Below are 18050 nucleotides of genomic sequence, written 5' to 3' on the forward strand. Positions count from 1 at the left end.
CTGGACTACAGACGAACCAGATCAATTAGATGTGTAAAATGTACAAAATGCTATGCAAGATTGAAAAGAATGAATAAAAGAGGCAAAACGGTGAAGCATCTTAACGCCTATTGTTTGTACCCTGTTTACGTTTACCAGAGTATAACCATTTGGGCATCTTTGTCTTGATTGCACGATCACTTTCACTGGCTTTGGCCAATCTATTACGTTCACGCAAACTGAGATCTTTGAGCTCACGTACTTTTTCTTCTTGTACCTTATCACGCAAACCATCCGTTGCACGATTACGAGCAGGGACACGAACAGGACCAGCACGAGCGTTTGGAACGCCACCGGATTTGGTTCTGTTCGCCAAAGTAGAAGTAGCTGAACGTGCTCGTAATAATCTTGAACCTTCGTTGGATTTTGCCAATTTCTTACGTGAAGATGCTCCTTCGCCATCTTCAACGTCCATCTCACCATCCGAATCATCTTGCCAATCTTCTTCCATGGCTTCTTGCATATCTTCGTCTTCGTCATCTCCGCCTGCAGAACGTTTTCGCTTCTCTCCTGAAACGTTCAATCCCTTTGCCTTTGCCAATAATTCAGCTCTTGCTGTTACGCTGCTTGGGTCAATACCAAGGCTGCGTAGTTTATCTGCCATTTCACTGAGCGTGCGTGTTTGCATCTTACGTGGGATGAGGGAACGTTTCTTGATCTTCTTTCGGTCTTGGTTGGCTAATTTAGCCTCTTCTTGTCTTCTTCTGATTGCTTCTGCAGCTTCACGAATTTCACGAATTTCGTCATCTTCTTCTTCATCCTCGCTAACATCATAGAATCCTTCTTGCTCAAGTTTTTCTTCTTCTTGTTCTAGAGCATCAAGTTTTTCCATAATATCTGGATCGATAAAGTCGGCAACATTCTTACCATTGCGAACTTCTGGAATAACGTCATATTTCCAATCATCATTCTCGAGCAAGTATCTCTTCTTCGTATCAATGTTGTATACACCTGCACCTCCTTTGGCTTCTTGATCATCACGTTCGATAAGTCTTCTTTCTGGATCTTCTGGATCGTATTTCTTACGATTTCCGTTTGCAATGACTTCGGGAATGAAAGGCTTACGTTCCACACCATCCCGAGATTTGGGTTGTGCTACGTGAATGCGGTTCAAGACTGCATTCATCTTGTTGCCCTTTGCCTTTGTCTCTAAACGCATAGCCAAGAGAGCATCGCACGCTGCATTTCGGGTATCCATAATTCCTTCTTCCGTGAATGTAGAGATTTCCATCATTTTGATCTTGCCGTTGGATTCTTCCACCATCGAATTGACCAAAGCTGCTCGCTCTGGGTCCAAAGTGGACAGTCTCTGGACATCGATCTTGTTTATGATGACGAATGTTGGCTTGTTGTTGAACAAAGGCTTAATGCTGTTGAACAATTGAACCTGTGCTTCAATCGTGTAACCGCATTGTTCACTCAAATCCATAAAGTAGAGAATGGTGCTCCGCAAATGTGCCAATGCGGTGATACTTTGCATTTCGATGGTGTTCATTTCCTCCAAAGGGTGATCCAAGATACCAGGTGTATCGATCACTTGCCAACGTAGGTATTTGTAATCCATATGTCCGACAAAGAGAGATTTGGTTGTGAATGCATATGGTTGTACATCTACATCTGCTCTTGTGACTTTGTTGATGAAAGAAGACTTTCCTACATTTGGGTATCCGCAAATGAGCAATGTACGGGTGGAAGGATCAATGGAAGGCAAACGGGAAATGTGTTGACGAACTTGTTCCAAATAAGCCAAAGGGTCCTTTTGTCTCTTCATGATTGTGGCCATACGACCAAGAGCGGATCTTTTGAGTTGCTTGCATCGGTAAAGGGAGTCACCAAATTTGATCAAACGAATGTAATCCTTTGCAACTTGTTCGATCAAATGGCGAGCGGTGTTCAATTGACCAAGTGCGAGCTTGTAGTGGTTCTTGTCATACAAGACATTCATCAAGGATGAAATGAAAGGATGCAAGTTATCCAAGATTGGGAAATCGGCCAAAATTGCATCAAGCTTTTCTGTGAATGCATCTTTGGTGAACATGACCTTTCGCATGTAGAATGAACGGATACGTGTAATCTTCCATCCTGGATGAACGACGGTCGGAGTTTTTCGTTGAGTTTTGGAGAGGACGATGTCCAAAAAGTCGGTTGCCGTCGGCACAGGCGCGATAGAGGCCTTGAAAGTGGACGACATGACTGGCAATTCGATTGTCTTGCAGGACAAAGATCACCTAGATGGTGAAAAGAGGAGTAGGAAACGTTGGCTGACGTATAGCTTATTGCTTCTTCTCAAAAGATTGTATGTACCGAAAGGCAAAAATTATGAAATTTGTACACTGCACTAATGCATTAAATTTTTCCCCAGAAGCTCACTTTCTCACTCGCGCCTTTGAAATTTATTTGAACTTTTTCCAACTTTTTTTTTCTTATGGTAATACACGTGATTGATTGTGTTTAAATTTTTTGGAGTAAAGTTAGCGCTTAAGAAAGAAGAATGAGAAGATCAAATATTGTACTGCTCTTTTGTGTTTGACATCCTACCATCACATACTCTACTTCACACAAAGCCATCGTATACCCTTGCAAAGATGGCAAAGAAGAATGGAGGCGGTGGATCACAGCTTGCACAGCTGAAAGCTCGTTTGGCAGGTGAAGGAATATCGGATAGAAGACAGATGAAACAATCAGCAAAGAAGCGAAAGAGAGGTCAAGCATCATCAGAACGTGATGAACAACAAGCAAGAAGAGAAAAGTTACAAAGGATAGCAGAGTCTTCGCAATTCAACCCATTTGAAGAAAAGATCACAAAGCCAAAAAATGTAGTCCTTGGTAGACATATTCGTGGCGCTGTTGGAAAACCTGGTGAAGCTCGTCAAGGTGGCTTGCGAGACCGAAAGGAAAACCTCTTGCCTGAATGGAAGAACCGTAACAAGAGCGGAAGTTTTGTTGATAGACGCTTCGGTGAAGGAAGCGGAAAGAATATGGAAGGCATGAATATGGAAGATGCAATGTTGGAACGCTTTACAAGGGAAAGACAGCAAAGAGCCAACAAGATGAGCATGTTCAATTTAGACGATGCGGAAGAAGAAGGCCTAACCCACTATGGCCGCAGTCTAAATGATTTAGACGAGTATGACGACATTCATTTGTCCGATGAAGAAAGTGAGTACCTTTTCTAGAATCAACGCCTTTCCCGAAGATGAACCCGTGCTTCTAAAGAGCACGAGTACCTTGAAGCCAGATCACAGTCTGCTTGATAATCGCCTTGACAAAGGCTCAAGAGACATTATGACGGTTCAAATAATTATGTTCTACTGGAGATTGCTGAGGGATTATGGCACGAAAGATATTTGTGTATGAAATGTGTCCGTTTGCTAACGCATTTTTACTTTTCTTTCTTTTAGCTGGTGAGGATAGGATGGCGCACTTTGGAGGTTTTGGAGATGAAGAACAGGCAAATGAGGAAGAAGATGAAGACAGACAAAAGACGAAAGCAGAAGTCATGAAAGAAGTTATGGCTAAATCGAAAGCTCATAAAATGGAGAGACAACAGATCAAAATGCAAGACGAAGATTTGCGACAACAGTTAGACGATGATTTTGGAGACCTACGTAGTCTATTGATGGGTGGAGGAGCTCTACCAGAACCAGCAGCAGAAGAGAGAAAAGAACTGCCTTCTGCTGAATCTGCGCCTGTCGATCCTAAGAAGGCCAAAGAGAATGCATATGACGCTGCTGTTCGCGAGATGGTATTCGAACGAAGAGCCAAGCCTCAAGACCGGTTGAAGACTGAAGCCGAAAAAGCTCAAGAGCTTGCTGAGAAGCTTCAAAAAGCAGAAGATCAACGATTGCGACGAATGAGGGGAGAAGAGATTGAAGATGAGAAAGGCAACGACCGCAAAGGAAGAAGAGGTCAGCCTGCTGGAGGTGATGATTTGGAAGATGATTTCGAGTTAGACGGCATGACAAGCCGAGATGTATATGGTCTTGGTCAAGGTTTGCGTGGAGAAGATGCGGAAGATGATGAAGAGGAAGACGCAGAAGAAGAGGATGAGGACGAAGAAGTCTCTGGTGATGCGGAAGAGGATGAAGGAGAAGACGGAGAGGGTGAGGTCGGATCTGATGAAGCAGAAGAAGACGATGACTTTGATGATCTTGCAGACATGAAAGCATTAGCAGGCACGGGTGAAGACATGGATACAGATGCAGAAGCCGAGCCAGAAAACATCGTCAGTAAATCTACAAAGAAGGGTAGCAAGGCAAAAACAACACACATTTTGCCATTCACCTTTCCATGCCCAGCCACGTTGGACGAGCTGCTAGCAATTCTGTCAGTCAACAAGGTCGAGGCTGATGATGTTCCTGTTGTGATCAAGCGTATCCGTGCAGTACATCATTCTTCTTTGGCAGAAGATAACAAGTTCAAGTTGCAAACGCTGCTTGGGGTCTTGCTTGATTATATCTTGCACGTTTTCGTCAAGCTCAATGCATCGAACAAGTCGGAAACAATGAACACGATCAATTCACTCGTACCTCAGCTTTACACTTTGACTAAGACATACCCAGTTGCTGCATCCGAACATTTCGTGGGCAAGCTAGCCCTAATGCAACGAAATCTTACAAGAGGACTGAGCAAAGGAGCTCTCAATGCAGATGCAAGGACATGGCCGGGAGTACCAGAATGTATCCTATTAAAGGTCACTTCCACCGTATGGCCCACCAGTGATCGTTCTCACCCTGTCACCACGCCTTTGGCTTTGCTCGTCTGCCAATATCTTTCCAGCTGTCGGGTGCGAAATGTTCAAGACATCATTAAAGGTCTCTTCCTCTCTTCTCTCGTCGCAGAAAACGAACGTCAATCCCGCCGTCTGGTACCTGAAGCCCTCAACTTCTTGCATAATTCAATCACTCTTCTCCTACCTTCGGTTTCGATCAAGCAATTAAGCTCAGTGAATCGTCAATTCGGTATCCCTTGGCCGGACATACAGGAGACGATTGCTAAAGAGATCCGTCTGGGTGCCAAAGTTCCATCGGAGGCACCTATCGAACAGCTCGACTTCGTGCAATTGATTGGGTCAAATCTTTCTGCATTGCAAAATGCTGAGCATGACGCAATCAAGTCTCAAGCACTAGTCGCCTCGATGACATTGGTAGAAGAGTTTGCTCGACTTTATTCTGGTTCTATTGGATTCGTTGAACTTTTCAAACCGTTTGATATGCTACTCAGTGGCTCAATCTCCAAGGCAAAGTTGCCTGCAGAGTGGCTAGAGCAAAAGAGAAACTCAACTCATGAAAAGGTGAGCCGAATGGTGAACAATACCGCTCGTCAAAGAAGAGCGTTACGCTTGCAAGCACATCGAGCGATCCCCATTGCTTCACACGTTCCTAAATTCGATCAAGGTTTCAATCCTGAACGTAAAGGAGGAAGAACATTTGATCCAGATGCACAAAGAGCAGAAGTTGCTAAATTACGTGCGTTGGCCAAGAAAGAACGTAAAGGAGCCATGCGTGAATTACGTCGTGATAATGAATTCTTGGCAGATGCTCGTCGTGAAGCAAGAGAAGAAGAAGATTCAAGGTATGCCAAACAGATCGACAAGATCATGGGCTCTTTCTCTGCCGAAAGAGGAGAAGAGAAGGCATACCTTCGTGAAAAACAAAAGATCAAACGTAGAGCGGGGAAGAAGTAGATCTTATTCATTGTACAACATATTCTTATCATTTTTTCAATTGTATATTACATCCTTGCAAATTTTAAGGAATTTACGATCAATTTGTATTTGCTGGGTATAAATACAGTGTTTGCCCGTGCTGCTTTCTTCGTCAATCATCTCGCCATGTTATGGTACCACGGGCCCATCGGTCTGCCATCAGATTGCGTCTATGGTATGTCGTCCGCAAGGCTCTATATCTGCGTACGAATGTGGCATCACCATCTGCATCTCTTCCAGTAGGAGTTGCTGCTCCGCTCTCGGGTGGAGTCAAGCCATGTGGATTAGCAGCGGACTGTAGAGGAAAGGGTGATGAGAATGTCAGCGAGAGAAGAGCGAAAAGCAATGCAGCAATGTATGGTATACTCACAGCAACTTCCAACGGTAAACCTTCTGCAAATGCACTTGCCAAACTTTCGCTCTGATCGTGTAATTTGCCAGCAGATTGTGTCAAAGTGAACAAAAGCGTTGAAGGTGAAAAACGTTTATATGCTTCTTTCATTTGATTATCCAACAAAGGCCATTCTTGTTCATATTTCCTTGCACGATCGTATAACTGTTGTGTTTCATTTCGTAAAGCTTCTAAACCGGGTTGCATAGTCATGTTTCTTGATGCCTTTTCTTCGTTTTGCTTTAGCAGTCTTTGCGATTCTTGACGAAGCTGCTGTATTTGTGGTTGTGATTCGATGAATGCTTCGAAACCTGTTTCTTCGGCTGGCATCGTTGGAGCTGATGGCTGGACGGGAATCGAGCTAGAAGATGAAGATGGTTGACTTGCTTGTTGTAGATACCAAGGCGGATCACTTCGATTCGGGTTATAACCTGCCAGCAGCGACTCTATCTCTTGCCTGCTCATAGTAGCAATAGCAGGGTATTCCTGCGTTAGCGGTGTTTGAATACCACTGCTCGCCATCTTTGTCGTAGGTTGATGGTTGTTGATGGAGAGAGTCCGCGTTATGATCTGTGCGTACACAGCTTATTCTCTACACGCGTATCAACAAGAAGAGGTAACAAAGCTACAAGCTCGTTCGAATATGATGTACGCACACAAAACATCACTTAGATATCCGACATCTTTGCGACGTTTTCTGACGATCAAATCGATCTATATTTGGAGGTAATAAGACTAATATACATGTTCTCTATCGGTACGAGGAATAGATTTAATCCCGATTGAACTTTTCCCGAAGCAGAGGCTGAACCAATTCATAGACACTTTTTGGGTTTGCAATTGGTGAAGCAAAAGTTGCCATTCCACGTCTTTCAATTCTGTTCAGCTTACTTGCAGTGATTGCATTGGTTCTCGTCTTTTGACCTCTGACGGGTAATCCAGCCACATGTCTTCTTCCAACGTACGATCCAATCGTACGATGATGACTTAGGTTAGCACGTAGTTCACGACGTAAATCTGATTCGAGTACCAATGATCGTAATGTGTCCTTCTCAGGTGAAGACTGTTGTGAGCCTGGTGTATATTCGTATGCGCTTGCTTTGGAAGAGGAAGATTGAGATCCGTCTATGCTGGGAAAAGGTGAGGTCGTTTCGGCTTTTCGGGCGGGAATTGAACTTGGTGAGGATAGATAGGCGGATAGTGCTGTAACTTGTGCTTCATTCAAGGATGAGACTGTGGCCAACTCATGTAATTGTAATCGTGCACATAGTCGTCTTGCTGTTTGATGTGAGATTCCATAAAAGGATGTAAGGGCAATCTGTAGGGGGAGGATAAAGTGTGTGAGTATTGGAACGTAGATTGGTCATGGAGGTATCCTTGTATTAACTCACCCTTACGAGCTTTGTATCGGGTAGATATGATCCCAAGAGATACATGATGCTTTGTTGTGATGATGCTTGATTGTGACCGAAGAGATGGCAGTGAAGCATGTGTTAATCCGTATTTCAAAATTGTGTCAACTTCTTCGCTCTAAGGTTTGCACGTGATTTATTTCTCTGCCGAGGCGTATTTCTTAGCCTGTCTGGAAGTCAATTCCGCTCTTATGAATGAATATGCACCCTGCGCAAAGCGCTTCGCGCGGTTTAGAGTTGATTAAAAGAGTCAATGCGAGGTGGGTACCATCAATAAGGGTGGAGGATAGTGGGGAAAAGAAATAAGAGAAGATGCACAACATTCTCTCCTCTCGCTTAAGTCCATCATTACAACCGAATGCGTTTCATTTTACAAAACAATTCTGTCCGAAGAGGCATTCTATCATCACAACAACGATCACTTTTTAGATCCGCAACTACTACTTCAGCTTTACCACGATCAATTGTCAATCCCAAAACAACTTCCAAATCATTCTCCACATCTTCATTCATCAAGATGCCGCAAATGCCAAAAGATATCGTAAAGGGGGGCAAAGAAGCTCTTTCCCTAAAGAATAATGATCTCTTTGTTCAAAAGGGTTACATCAATGGGGCATGGGTTGATGCAGACAATAAGTCCACTTTCCCTGTCCATAACAAAGCAACACAAACAGAAATTGGTTCAGTACCAAATATGGGCAAAGCAGAAACAAAGAAAGCAATCGATTCAGCAAATGAAGCCTATAAAGAATGGTCTCAAACGACCGGAAAACATCGTCAAGATTTATTGACAAAATTATTCAACGCTTTACAAGAAAATACAGAAGATCTTGCAAAGATTATTACGGTTGAAAATGGTAAACCATTGGCAGAATCAAAAGGTGAATTAGCTTACAGTAACGGATTCATTGAATGGTTCGCAGCCGAAGCTACACGTACCTACGGTAAAACCATTCCCGCTCCTTTACCAAACGTACGCAACGTGACAATCAGACAACCAGTCGGTGTTTGTGCTTTGATCACACCGTGGAACTTCCCTGCTGCCATGATCACTCGTAAGCTTGCACCCGCTCTTGCGGCCGGATGTACTGCTGTGATTAAAGCACCTGCTGAAACACCCTACACATCTTTGGCCATCACCAAATTGGCCGAACAAGTCGGATTCCCAAAGGGTGTGATTAACGTGATCACTTGTGCAAAGGGTGAAAACGAAGCAGCTGTCGGCAAAGAATTGTGCGAGAACTCAATCGTACGTAAATTGAGTTTCACAGGAAGTACAAGAGTTGGCAAATTATTGATGAATCAATGCAGCAACAGTCTTAAGAAATTAAGTTTCGAATTAGGTGGAAATGCACCTTTCATTGTTTTTGGTGATGCCGATCTTGATAAAGCAGTAGAAGGTGCTTTAGCATGCAAATTCCGCGGTGCAGGTCAGACATGCATTTGTGCAAACCGAATCTTTGTGCACGATTCAGTTTATGACGAATTTGCTTCTAAATTGGCTGCAAGAGTGGACAAATTCAAAGTCGGAAACGGTTTGGAAGAAGGAATTCAACTTGGACCTCTTGTTAACGAAGCCGGTCGCGACAAGGTTGCAGATCATGTCAAAAGATCAAAAGAAGCCGGAGCAGAAGTTTTGGTTGGTGGAAAAGCAGGCGAAGGATTATTCTATGAACCAACAGTTTTGGCCAATATTCCCGAACATGCACCAATGGATGATGAAGAAACATTTGGTCCTTTAGCTGCTCTTTACCGTTTCAAGACAGAAGAAGAAGTCTTGGCAAAGGTTAACGCCTCACCCGTTGGATTGGCCGGATACTTCTACTCAGGAGATGTTGCCCGTTGCTTCCGTGTTGCCGAGAGATTGGAAGTTGGTATGGTCGGTATCAATGCAGCCATCATCAGTCAAAATGTCGTTCCATTCGGTGGTATCAAGGAGTCCGGATTCGGCAGAGAGGGTGGACCTGGAGGAATCGATGAGTACATGGTTGATAAGCTCATGGTGTTTGGTGTTTGATTTGGTTTGAAAATGATGTACATATCTGGAATTCTGAATACAAATTTTATTGATCGCGCGCTATTATTACATGCATGATGACAGTGGCTTTTAAGCCGAAGATGACTTCTGCAACCATTCTTTTGGAAAATCTCTTATAGTTGGTGCACTTTTTCTGTCCAGGTTTGCTCTGCTTCGTTCTTGTGCTTGTGCATGCCTTAGATCCAAAGGTACATCCTTGACAGCTTCTGCATCTTTGTTTGCTTCGGCTATCAGGCTGTCGACCGCATCACTACACCACTTCAAATTCATCTGCGAGTTCGGGAATCGTTCACAGCTAATTTTCACTACTCCAAAACCACCGTTATCAAGAGCTTTACGCTCGAGCTTTGCATGGTCACCGAAAATATCAATCCTTTTGTTGGATTGCTGGATCATATCCTTCTTTTCCTCAAACGGGTTCCAACGCGGTCCGGCCAACAATAAGAACTTCTTCCTTGCATCTCTCGAAGATAGATAATCCCCCTTGAACAAATCGCTAACTTGAACCGTTACAACTGCTTTACGTGTGACAGGATGAGCTTCTCCTTGATAATGAATTTGTTTAACGCGCAAAATTTGTTCGTTTGTTGGGGGTATGTATTGTTTTTTGAATTGTGCTAATTTTGGCATTTCCCATTCTGCCAAACGAGCATAATGTAGCAATTGTCTTTTACGATCTAATAAAAAATGTCCTGCCGTTGGAATATCATCAAATTCAAACTTTTTCATCTTGTCTAAAGCATGCGGATCTTGTGATATTTTTTGTCTTCTTGGTTTGGCTTGTACGATTGTTGAAGATGAGAATTGTCGGGAAGATGAGCCGGAGCATACGCTTGATCGGCCTAGTGATCCCTGTAACTTCATTCCGCTGCCTCTTATTGATCCGCTCATCTTGATTCAGTGTAGAATGATGGCGGGACAAAGAAGAAAGTCGGCTTTAAGAGCATCTTCAGAAGAAAGGTTTTAGCGGGCGCTTATGCATTTTTATTCTTGTGCGTGTGCGTGCGTGCACGTGAATGATCCTCATCTTTTCCCACAAGCTTATCCAGTGTCACTTCTGTCAATCACGATAAAGAATCCATTCTTCTTGCTTCATAATATACGATTAATAAGAGAGATCATACGATACGATACTCTTACTTGATATCACTTTGAACAATAAATGACAAGGATATTGAGAGAGAGAGAAATAAAGGGAAGGGTAAATAAGACAAGAAAGTTGTAGAGTACAAATTGAGAACGCTTTAAAGTCAATTTTTTCCCCAAATAAATAAAAGAGAGAAGAAAGGAAGAAAGAAGAAGAAATTATAGCAAAAGAAGATTTTTTTTGTGTGCGAATTCACCTTCATGCTCAAAGCATAGCGACAAAAGCAACAAAAAAATCCAAAAAAGCCATTTTTCGTATTCGGTACAAGCAATTTGAGCCGAGATTATATCCTTGTTTAGCATCGTTTTTGCAAGCAAGTCGTTGGCATGATCCTAAAGCAGCAGCAAATGCAAGATCTTGCAAAAGTTGGTATCATCATTGTCCGCGCGGACCCATTTTTCCCCTTTATGATAAAGTGTCACCGAACAAGTTACCCAAATTCGAAGTATCCCATGAATCACTAAAAGCACCCAGACCTGATCCATCTCCAGAACCGAATGCGCCTCCTGATGGAAAGTCAAAATCGTTCAAGAATTGACTCATATCTCCGCTATTGAACATTTGACTCAAGTCATCCGTTCCAATATTCGAAGGAACGTTTGAAGCATTTGCAGTTGTATTCGCTGCAGAAGTAGCAGATGTTGTCGAAGAAGAAAGGGTGGCATTCGTGCCATTAGAAGGTGCCGTCGTCGTTGAACTTGCAGTAGAACTGTTGGTATTATTGCTGTTATTGTTGTTCAACGCAGAACTTTGCAAACCATTGCCAGAGCCAGCATTATTCTGTTCGAATGCGTTTGGCGGCATGGACATCATACCTGCCATCGCAGATGATGCAGGGCCTACTGGTGCAGTAACACTTGCATTCAATGCAGTAGAACTTGCTGCAGCGGGTGTGTTAGCATTCGTTGCCTTCGTATCACGACCGGGTGTGGGCATGTTGTTATTTCCAGCAGGCGTCTGAGCTTGAGTCGAAGGCGTTGTAGCAGCACCCAAAACTGGAGTCTTGTTTGCATTGGCATTATTATTGACAGCCTTGCTATTCTTTCGTCCTCTTGCAGGTTCCTTCTTCTTCTTCTCTGCAGCTGATTGAGAAGCAGGAGTGGCAGCATTGGCAGTCTTTGGCGTACTTGGAATTTGAGCAGGACTTCCTGTCACAGATCCATCTGTTAGCATATTATTCTGCTGCATTCTTGGACTTGGACTAGAGATATTCTGTGGTGGTCCCATACCCGTTGCCATTCGATTTGCTGCTGACAGTGGCCTTTGACCAGGTGCTCCCATCTGATGATTCGGTTGAACTTGTTGGAATGATCCGGATAATCCTGCACTTTGTGGATGTCCTGGATCATCACTCTGCGACTGACTCTGAGATCTGGCGCCAGCCGTTGCTGCAAACGGATTAGCAAATGCAAATGGAGTGCGCGGCTGATTCTCTGAACCGGGGGTGCCGGCAACTTCTGTGCCTTGAGCATTCTGATGATTCTGCTGTGCTTGTTGCTGTTGTTGATGGAATTGCTGAAGCTGCTGTTGCTGCTGCTGTTGTTGCATTTGCTGTTGCCGTGCAGCTTCCATCGACATCACACCTGCATTGTTGAATTGCTGCTGTTGCTGTTGTGGCGTCTTTTTCTGCTGTGCCTGCTGCTGCTGTTGCTGCTGAGGTGGTCTTATTTGAGCTGTCATCATATTCATCATCATACTTTGATCACCCTGAGGTGGTCTATTTTGCATTTGTGCAGCACGCTGTGCCAAGAATTGCTGTTGCTGTTGTGGCGTAAGTCCGGGCGGAAAGCCAGATGGTATTCCATGAAGGCCAGCTTGCATTCCAGGAGGCATGCCAGGTCTTCCGGCAGATGCAGCTTGTTGTTGCTGCAACTGTTGCATTTGTTGTTGAGCGGCAACCTGTTGCTGTTGTTGCTGCTGTTGTTGTTGTTGCTGTTGGAAGAGAGCTGCTTGTTGCTGTAATCCAGGTTGAGCTTTCAGCAGTGCACTCAATTGACCTAGCCGCATTTGAATCTGTTGTGCATTTTGGAATGACCTTTCGGCAATAGCAGGTGTGGGAGCATGTTGAGCATGGTATACTTCTTGACGCAAAGTCTGCTGTAAGGTTTGATGTTGAGACATTAGCATCTGTTGTTGCTCCGTTGTCAAACGTGGATGCATAGAAGCTTCTTGTCCAGCCATCGGTCCAGATACATTTCCAGGCGTTCCAGCAACTTGACCAGGCTGCATTGGCCGAGCAATGCCATTCGGTCCACCAGGTGCTTGACTTCCAGGCGTTTGGACATGCTGATTTGATTGCGGAGTTTGTGGATGCATCTGAGGTGTCGCCATCCCCGGTTGACCGGGAATCTGTCCAGCAGGCCTTTGCTGGTTGTCCATTCCAGCTTGACCGTTCATCGTAGGCGTACCAGCCCCACCAGGTGTTCCGGGACCACTTTGTGGACCTCCCATCATTCCAGGTCGCATGCCAGCTTGTGCAGCATTGCGTTGCTGTTGTGTTTGTTGTTGGAATTGCTGCATGCGTTGGTGCATCGATTGATCAAATGGAGAGCCAGCATTCATTGCGGTAGCAGCAGCAGATGCAACGGCAGCTCCAGGTGTCATTCCAGGTCGTACATTTTGCGCACCTGCTGCCGCACCCCCAACCTGATTCTGTTGATTGCCACCCGTTACGCTCTGTATCAGTGCATTTCTCATCGTAGGATTCATGTTTTTCAATTCATCTAGCGATATATTGTGCCTTTGAGCAGCCATGATCAGCATTTGCGTCTGTTGTTGAACAGCAGTACCTGGACCTGCGTTCCAGCCTGCCATTTGTCCTTGCATGGGTATAGGTGTGCCGCCTGGCGTCTGTACTGGCGTTCGTGCTTGTTGTGGTTGTTGCTGTAAGGCCTGTTGCTGTTGTTGTTGTTGTGCATTCATCTGTTGGCCATTCACATTCATACGTTGACCTTGTTGTAATTGGCCAAACATCTGTCCCGCTGCTGCAGCTTGACCAGGCTCTTGCTTCATACCACCACCAACAATGCCAGATGCCAATCTCTGTAGATTGTCTGTAACATTAATCCCACTCTCCATTGCCTCTGTCCTTCGCACGATCTCATTAATCCTTTGGGTCTTATCGGGGAATGCATTTGCATCTATATTGCCTCGACCGCTACGTGCTGCTAAACCTTCCCAAAATACTGCCCAATACTCATACAATAAGCCTTGCGGTGTTTTCAGAGCAACATCTGGCGATTCACCTAGCCTTGCTTCATTTTGTAGAATCTTTGCTGTATTATTGAAACCCCTTCGAGTCAAATAATCCCAAACATATACATCCAACTTTGATACTTCTTCACCTCCTTGTCTGTGCTGATCAGGGCGTATGCCATTGACACTTGCTGGCCTTGCACCAGCTGGACTTGCACCACCACCACCAATCTCACTGCGGGTTTTCTTCTCTTTTGCCTCCATAGAAGGACTTGCAGAAGCTGTACGTTTACGGGATGGCGTGCCGCCGTTGATGTGATTCCGAGCGGCATTTACCACAGCTGCATTTGTGCTCATACCTGGATCTTGTAAATTACCGGCAGGTTTCATCGATGGAGATGGATGGGTTTGATTCATCACGCTCGTGCCTGGCTGATTAGAATTCATTTGATGACCAGTCGGAGCGTAAGGCTGGGGTGGATAAACAGTTGTTGCACCGCCATTCGACATTCCGCCTGCGGTATGATTTACCTGCCCAAACATTATGGGCGGATTTTAAGATCCTCAGAAATGGATTGCGAAGAGCGTATTCAGGTTGCGATCTTGTTGTCAGTCGAAGAAGTAGTTGGAATACGTATCGCTTTGTGAAAGTTGTTATAGTTTCCACTTTTCAATATGCCGCATTGAAGGTAGGCATGTATCAGATCTAGGTGACCTACTTGTGCATCAGATGACAAGCAATCGATAGAGGAAGAGCAAGATCGAGCAACTCTTATCAACCTCTGACGTGAGATTAACAAATAAATGAAATCTCAATCTTTTCGAGTAGCGCGATAATGTCTGCAAGATCTTCGCCAATGAATCGAACTTTTGATAGATAAGTGTTGTCTCGATGACCGTCAGATGGACTGTTTTGTTTCAAGTGAGAAGCTTGATCAGACTTTGCAGTCAATTGCCGCGATCTTGCCAAGCTTAATCTTGAATTGATTTGAAGTTTTGGCGTAATACTGAAACTAGATCGAAATTGAACCGCGATTTGGATGGACGGTTTCCGAATAAATAATAATAGGATGTGCCTGTCTCCCCTCCAAGTTTATGACATCCAATTGATCAACTTTTTGATTGACTGATTGATCGTGATGAAGAATGAGGGATAGCAATCGATTGCATACACACGTGGGAGAGGGAAGGTTACCGTTTCTTGATTCTAAAGCGCGTTCCTTCTTGACGGCGAAAGGGCACACACACGCACGAAAGGCAAAAGAGGAGACTGTTTAGAACAACGGCGGCGAAGAGACAGAGAGTGAGAGAGAGAGAGGTGGGGAAACCTGGCAGGTTAGCACACACAGCGGCAGTTAAGCTTTAAAAAAATAAAAAACAAGTTAACACATATATAAAATACTCAAATAAACTATAATACACACTCTCTTTCCCCCTCAACAATCAATACAAATTACGCGCCGTACTGTTTTAGTGCCGAATTCAAACATTTGATTCAAACGGGACAAAAGTGAGCTTTAATATTGGAGTATTATAATAAGCTTAATCAAATTTGTTAGCATTGACAATGAGTTTCAAATGGAACCTGTCATGGAAGATCATCAATTATGTTCATTCGGCATCTTTGTATCTTTCAAGCTTATCGTCTATATGAATCCCACTTATAAAACGCGTACCAGAAATGCTGCTGCTCTTAAGCGATTCATCCGTGTCTCGCCCGAATTTACAGGTTAAGCTGTACGTCATTCTTTGACAAGGTTACCCTTGAGAGGTAAAGTGCTCTGATACAATTACCATCTCGATTAAAGTGATAAGATATATGAATCGGCATCTCCACAATACCCATTATCATTCCTCTTCCCGAGTTTATATCTTAATGAGAAGATGAAAAGCAATACCTGAATCACTGTTGATCTTTTTCCATTTATGCACTCGGAAAAACTATATGCAGTTTTGACGTGCGTTAGCTGGCAAAACAATGAAAGGCAATTGAGTAAACAGATAGAGCTATAATGTGTATAGGAAGAAGAAATATTAAAATGGGAAGAGTATAGTTATGGGATCACAATAAGATGACTCTATCTTTGAGATGGTCGGGATATCTAGTTTAGCTTATGATATTGACAGTTTCGATGAAATAGTAACAAATCAAGATCGGCGTTTTGTTCTTATTCTTTTTTCCTTTGATTACGCCAGCGTTTGGTTCTAGTCTTGTTGATTAGCGTATATACATTAGTATAGTGTACCAGTCTATGTTTTTAACCGCGCTAAACGGATAAGAAGAAGTAAGATTCAACTTTCGATTAGTGGAGAACAGTAGGTCACTCACTTCCTTACCTTCATCTTCTCATAAACATGACTTCAATACTATCGCGAGCGAGCACATCTCTGCATCAAAGTGTTCGCAGACATGCATCACAGAGACGCCTCACAGCTCTTCCTTTGAGATCTTTCTCAACAAGCAATGTCTGTTTTGGAAAAGATAAAGTTCTTCTGCTGGATGAAATCCTATTAGCAAACTCTGATCGGGAAAGACTAGCAACGGAAACGGAAGTGATCGTATCTCAAGCAAAAGATCGTCAAGGCTTCTTGGACGAAATCAATTCCGTTAAACCAAAAGCACTTTATAGACATTTCGGTGGAGATCGCAGTGTCAAAATTACGGGTAAATTCGATCAATCGCTGGTATCCCAATTGCCTACTTCTTTGCAATTCATCTGTCATAATGGAGCAGGTTATGATCAGTTGGATATCCAAGCTCTAACATCCAAGAAGATTCAAGTTTCAAATGTTCCGAAAGTGGTCGATGATGCAACCGCAACTACTGCACTGTGGTTATTGATCGGCGCTTTACGTCAATTTTCCACTGCTGTTCAACAGATGAATGAGGGAAAGTTCAATTCACAATTCCCATTCAAGCAAGCACGGGATCCTGGACCAAGACAAGCTAAAGTTCTCGGTATCGTGGGAGCTGGGGGAATCGGGAAATCTTTGGCGAGTAAAGCATCTTCGGCTTTAGGCATGCAGATCTTGTATCATAATAGGAACAGATTGTCTCCCGAACAAGAAGCTGAAATGACTAACGGAAGTTCTGTTGGACCAGCAGAGTATGTGTCCAGCTTGGAAGACTTGCTGAAAAGATCAGACGCTGTTTCTCTGCATTGTCCTTTGAACGATAAGACAAAGCATTTAATCGGCGCCAAACAACTGAGCTTGATGCAACCGCATTCCGTATTGATCAACACAGCTCGTGGACCTATCATCGATGAAGAGGCACTAGCAATCGCACTAGAGAATGATCAAATTGCCGGTGTTGGTTTGGACGTATTCGAGAATGAGCCTACGATTCATCCCAAACTGTTGAAGCATCCCCGTGCGCTTCTATTACCCCGTAAGTACTCTCTATCTTGTGACGTTTCTCAAACACCACTGACATATGTATTTCCTCCCCTTATAGATGTCGGCACGTTGGCATACGGTACCCAAAAAGAGATGGAAACGTTTTGCGTGGACAATATCTTACATGGACTTAAAACGGGAAAATTAAGCACTTTCGTTCCTGAGCAAAAAGATTTGTTTTAATTCCATTCAATGTTTTGACCGATAAATCCTATTTTGTAAAGTACGAGTATTCATGAATATAATATGGTCATTGAAAGACCATTCCCCTTTTCGGCCGTTGATGACCGAAATGAGAAGAAGATGATCAGGTGTTTGCTTTTAATTTCTTCTTAAATTTCTACTGCACCTTCCGGACGGCTTCTTATTCCCACCGATTGCCGATCGGGCACTTGAACAGTGTTTTACTACAAATCATAATTACCCAAGCGTGGCGCATAACGCGGGTTATGTTCTTATGCGGCACCACAATAAAGAGACAGCGCCTGTGGGGCGGGGTAAAATGAAGAGTTAACATCGAATAGAAAAAAGCAATGTTGTTCTTCTTCTTCAACTTCCAACCATAATCTCGTCTCTACAATAATCATTATGGCAAGCAGCTCTTTGTCTCGCACATTCGCATCCCAATTGCGACAATCATCTCGCAGAAATGGTGCTTTGTTCGCCACGTTGAACTCAAGCAAAAATGCCGTTCAACAAAGAAGAGCTTATTCAAGTGATAT

The 18050-nt window shown here is 43.7% G+C and overlaps 8 protein-coding genes across 8 annotated transcripts; 3 read left to right on the forward strand and 5 right to left on the reverse strand.

Annotated features, from left to right (window-relative positions):
- Positions 1 to 100: 100 nt before the first annotated feature.
- On the reverse strand, positions 101 to 2607 carry FA14DRAFT_163789 (putative NOG1-nucleolar G-protein required for 60S ribosomal subunit biogenesis; the record flags this gene model as incomplete). The annotated part of the gene is made up of 2 exons (XM_025499842.1): positions 101 to 2212; positions 2593 to 2607. The coding sequence occupies 2 exons, from the start codon at positions 2605 to 2607 to the stop codon at positions 101 to 103; spliced, it is 2127 nt and encodes a 708-aa protein (XP_025358670.1).
- Positions 2583 to 5797, forward strand: FA14DRAFT_159970 (Nop14-like protein). Its single transcript, XM_025498472.1, has 2 exons — positions 2583 to 3198; positions 3441 to 5797. The coding sequence occupies exons 1-2, from the start codon at positions 2625 to 2627 to the stop codon at positions 5723 to 5725; spliced, it is 2859 nt and encodes a 952-aa protein (XP_025358671.1). The 5' UTR covers positions 2583 to 2624; the 3' UTR covers positions 5726 to 5797.
- On the reverse strand, positions 5718 to 6668 carry FA14DRAFT_131721 (uncharacterized protein). Its single transcript, XM_025496937.1, has 3 exons — positions 6521 to 6668; positions 6123 to 6475; positions 5718 to 6005 (listed from the first exon to the last, which is right to left on the reverse strand). The coding sequence occupies exons 1-3, from the start codon at positions 6657 to 6659 to the stop codon at positions 5859 to 5861; spliced, it is 639 nt and encodes a 212-aa protein (XP_025358672.1). The 5' UTR covers positions 6660 to 6668; the 3' UTR covers positions 5718 to 5858.
- A 241-nt stretch (positions 6669 to 6909) lies between these two features.
- Positions 6910 to 7573, reverse strand: FA14DRAFT_119124 (S13-like H2TH domain-containing protein; the record flags this gene model as incomplete). Its single annotated transcript, XM_025496336.1, has 2 exons — positions 6910 to 7455; positions 7529 to 7573. The coding sequence occupies 2 exons, from the start codon at positions 7571 to 7573 to the stop codon at positions 6910 to 6912; spliced, it is 591 nt and encodes a 196-aa protein (XP_025358673.1).
- A 338-nt stretch (positions 7574 to 7911) lies between these two features.
- On the forward strand, positions 7912 to 9636 carry FA14DRAFT_159973 (aldehyde dehydrogenase). Its single transcript, XM_025498473.1, has one exon. The coding sequence runs from the start codon at positions 8067 to 8069 to the stop codon at positions 9564 to 9566; it is 1500 nt and encodes a 499-aa protein (XP_025358674.1). The 5' UTR covers positions 7912 to 8066; the 3' UTR covers positions 9567 to 9636.
- Positions 9637 to 9656: 20 nt separating this feature from the next.
- FA14DRAFT_143385 (uncharacterized protein) lies at positions 9657 to 10451 on the reverse strand (the record flags this gene model as incomplete). The annotated part of the gene is made up of 1 exon (XM_025497207.1): positions 9657 to 10451. One exon carries the CDS (start codon positions 10449 to 10451, stop codon positions 9657 to 9659), a length of 795 nt encoding a protein of 264 aa, XP_025358675.1.
- A 200-nt stretch (positions 10452 to 10651) lies between these two features.
- Positions 10652 to 14796, reverse strand: FA14DRAFT_26290 (uncharacterized protein). Its single transcript, XM_025502091.1, has one exon. It carries the CDS (start codon positions 14470 to 14472, stop codon positions 11140 to 11142), a length of 3333 nt encoding a protein of 1110 aa, XP_025358676.1. The 5' UTR covers positions 14473 to 14796; the 3' UTR covers positions 10652 to 11139.
- A 1611-nt stretch (positions 14797 to 16407) lies between these two features.
- FA14DRAFT_110842 (uncharacterized protein) lies at positions 16408 to 17505 on the forward strand (the record flags this gene model as incomplete). The annotated part of the gene is made up of 2 exons (XM_025495924.1): positions 16408 to 17320; positions 17387 to 17505. Coding segments are annotated over 2 exons (1032 nt in total), but the record flags the coding sequence as incomplete, so codon positions are not given.
- Positions 17506 to 18050: the final 545 nt, after the last annotated feature.

This window comes from Meira miltonrushii, assembly GCF_003144205.1.
Source record: "Meira miltonrushii strain MCA 3882 unplaced genomic scaffold FA14scaffold_1, whole genome shotgun sequence".
Taxonomy (NCBI): Eukaryota; Fungi; Basidiomycota; class Exobasidiomycetes; order Exobasidiales; family Brachybasidiaceae; genus Meira; species Meira miltonrushii.

Bases quoted from the DNA above. Each gene is read 5' to 3' on its own strand.
- FA14DRAFT_159970 (XM_025498472.1), top strand. From the start codon at position 2,625: ATGGCAAAGAAGAATGGAGGCGGTGGATCACAGCTTGCACAGCTGAAA. The intron at 3,199-3,440 runs GTGAGTACCTTT...TCTTTCTTTTAG, and splicing joins TCATTTGTCCGATGAAGAAA to CTGGTGAGGATAGGATGGCG.
- FA14DRAFT_131721 (XM_025496937.1), bottom strand. From the start codon at position 6,659: ATGGCGAGCAGTGGTATTCAAACACCGCTAACGCAGGAATACCCTGCT. The intron at 6,476-6,520 runs GTCAACCATCTT...TCCAGCCATCAG, and splicing joins TTGGTATCTACAACAAGCAA to CTCCAACGATGCCAGCCGAA. The intron at 6,006-6,122 runs GTTGCTGTGAGT...ACTCCACCCGAG, and splicing joins CAGAAGGTTTACCGTTGGAA to AGCGGAGCAGCAACTCCTAC.
- FA14DRAFT_159973 (XM_025498473.1), top strand. From the start codon at position 8,067: ATGCCGCAAATGCCAAAAGATATCGTAAAGGGGGGCAAAGAAGCTCTT.
- FA14DRAFT_26290 (XM_025502091.1), bottom strand. From the start codon at position 14,472: ATGTTTGGGCAGGTAAATCATACCGCAGGCGGAATGTCGAATGGCGGT.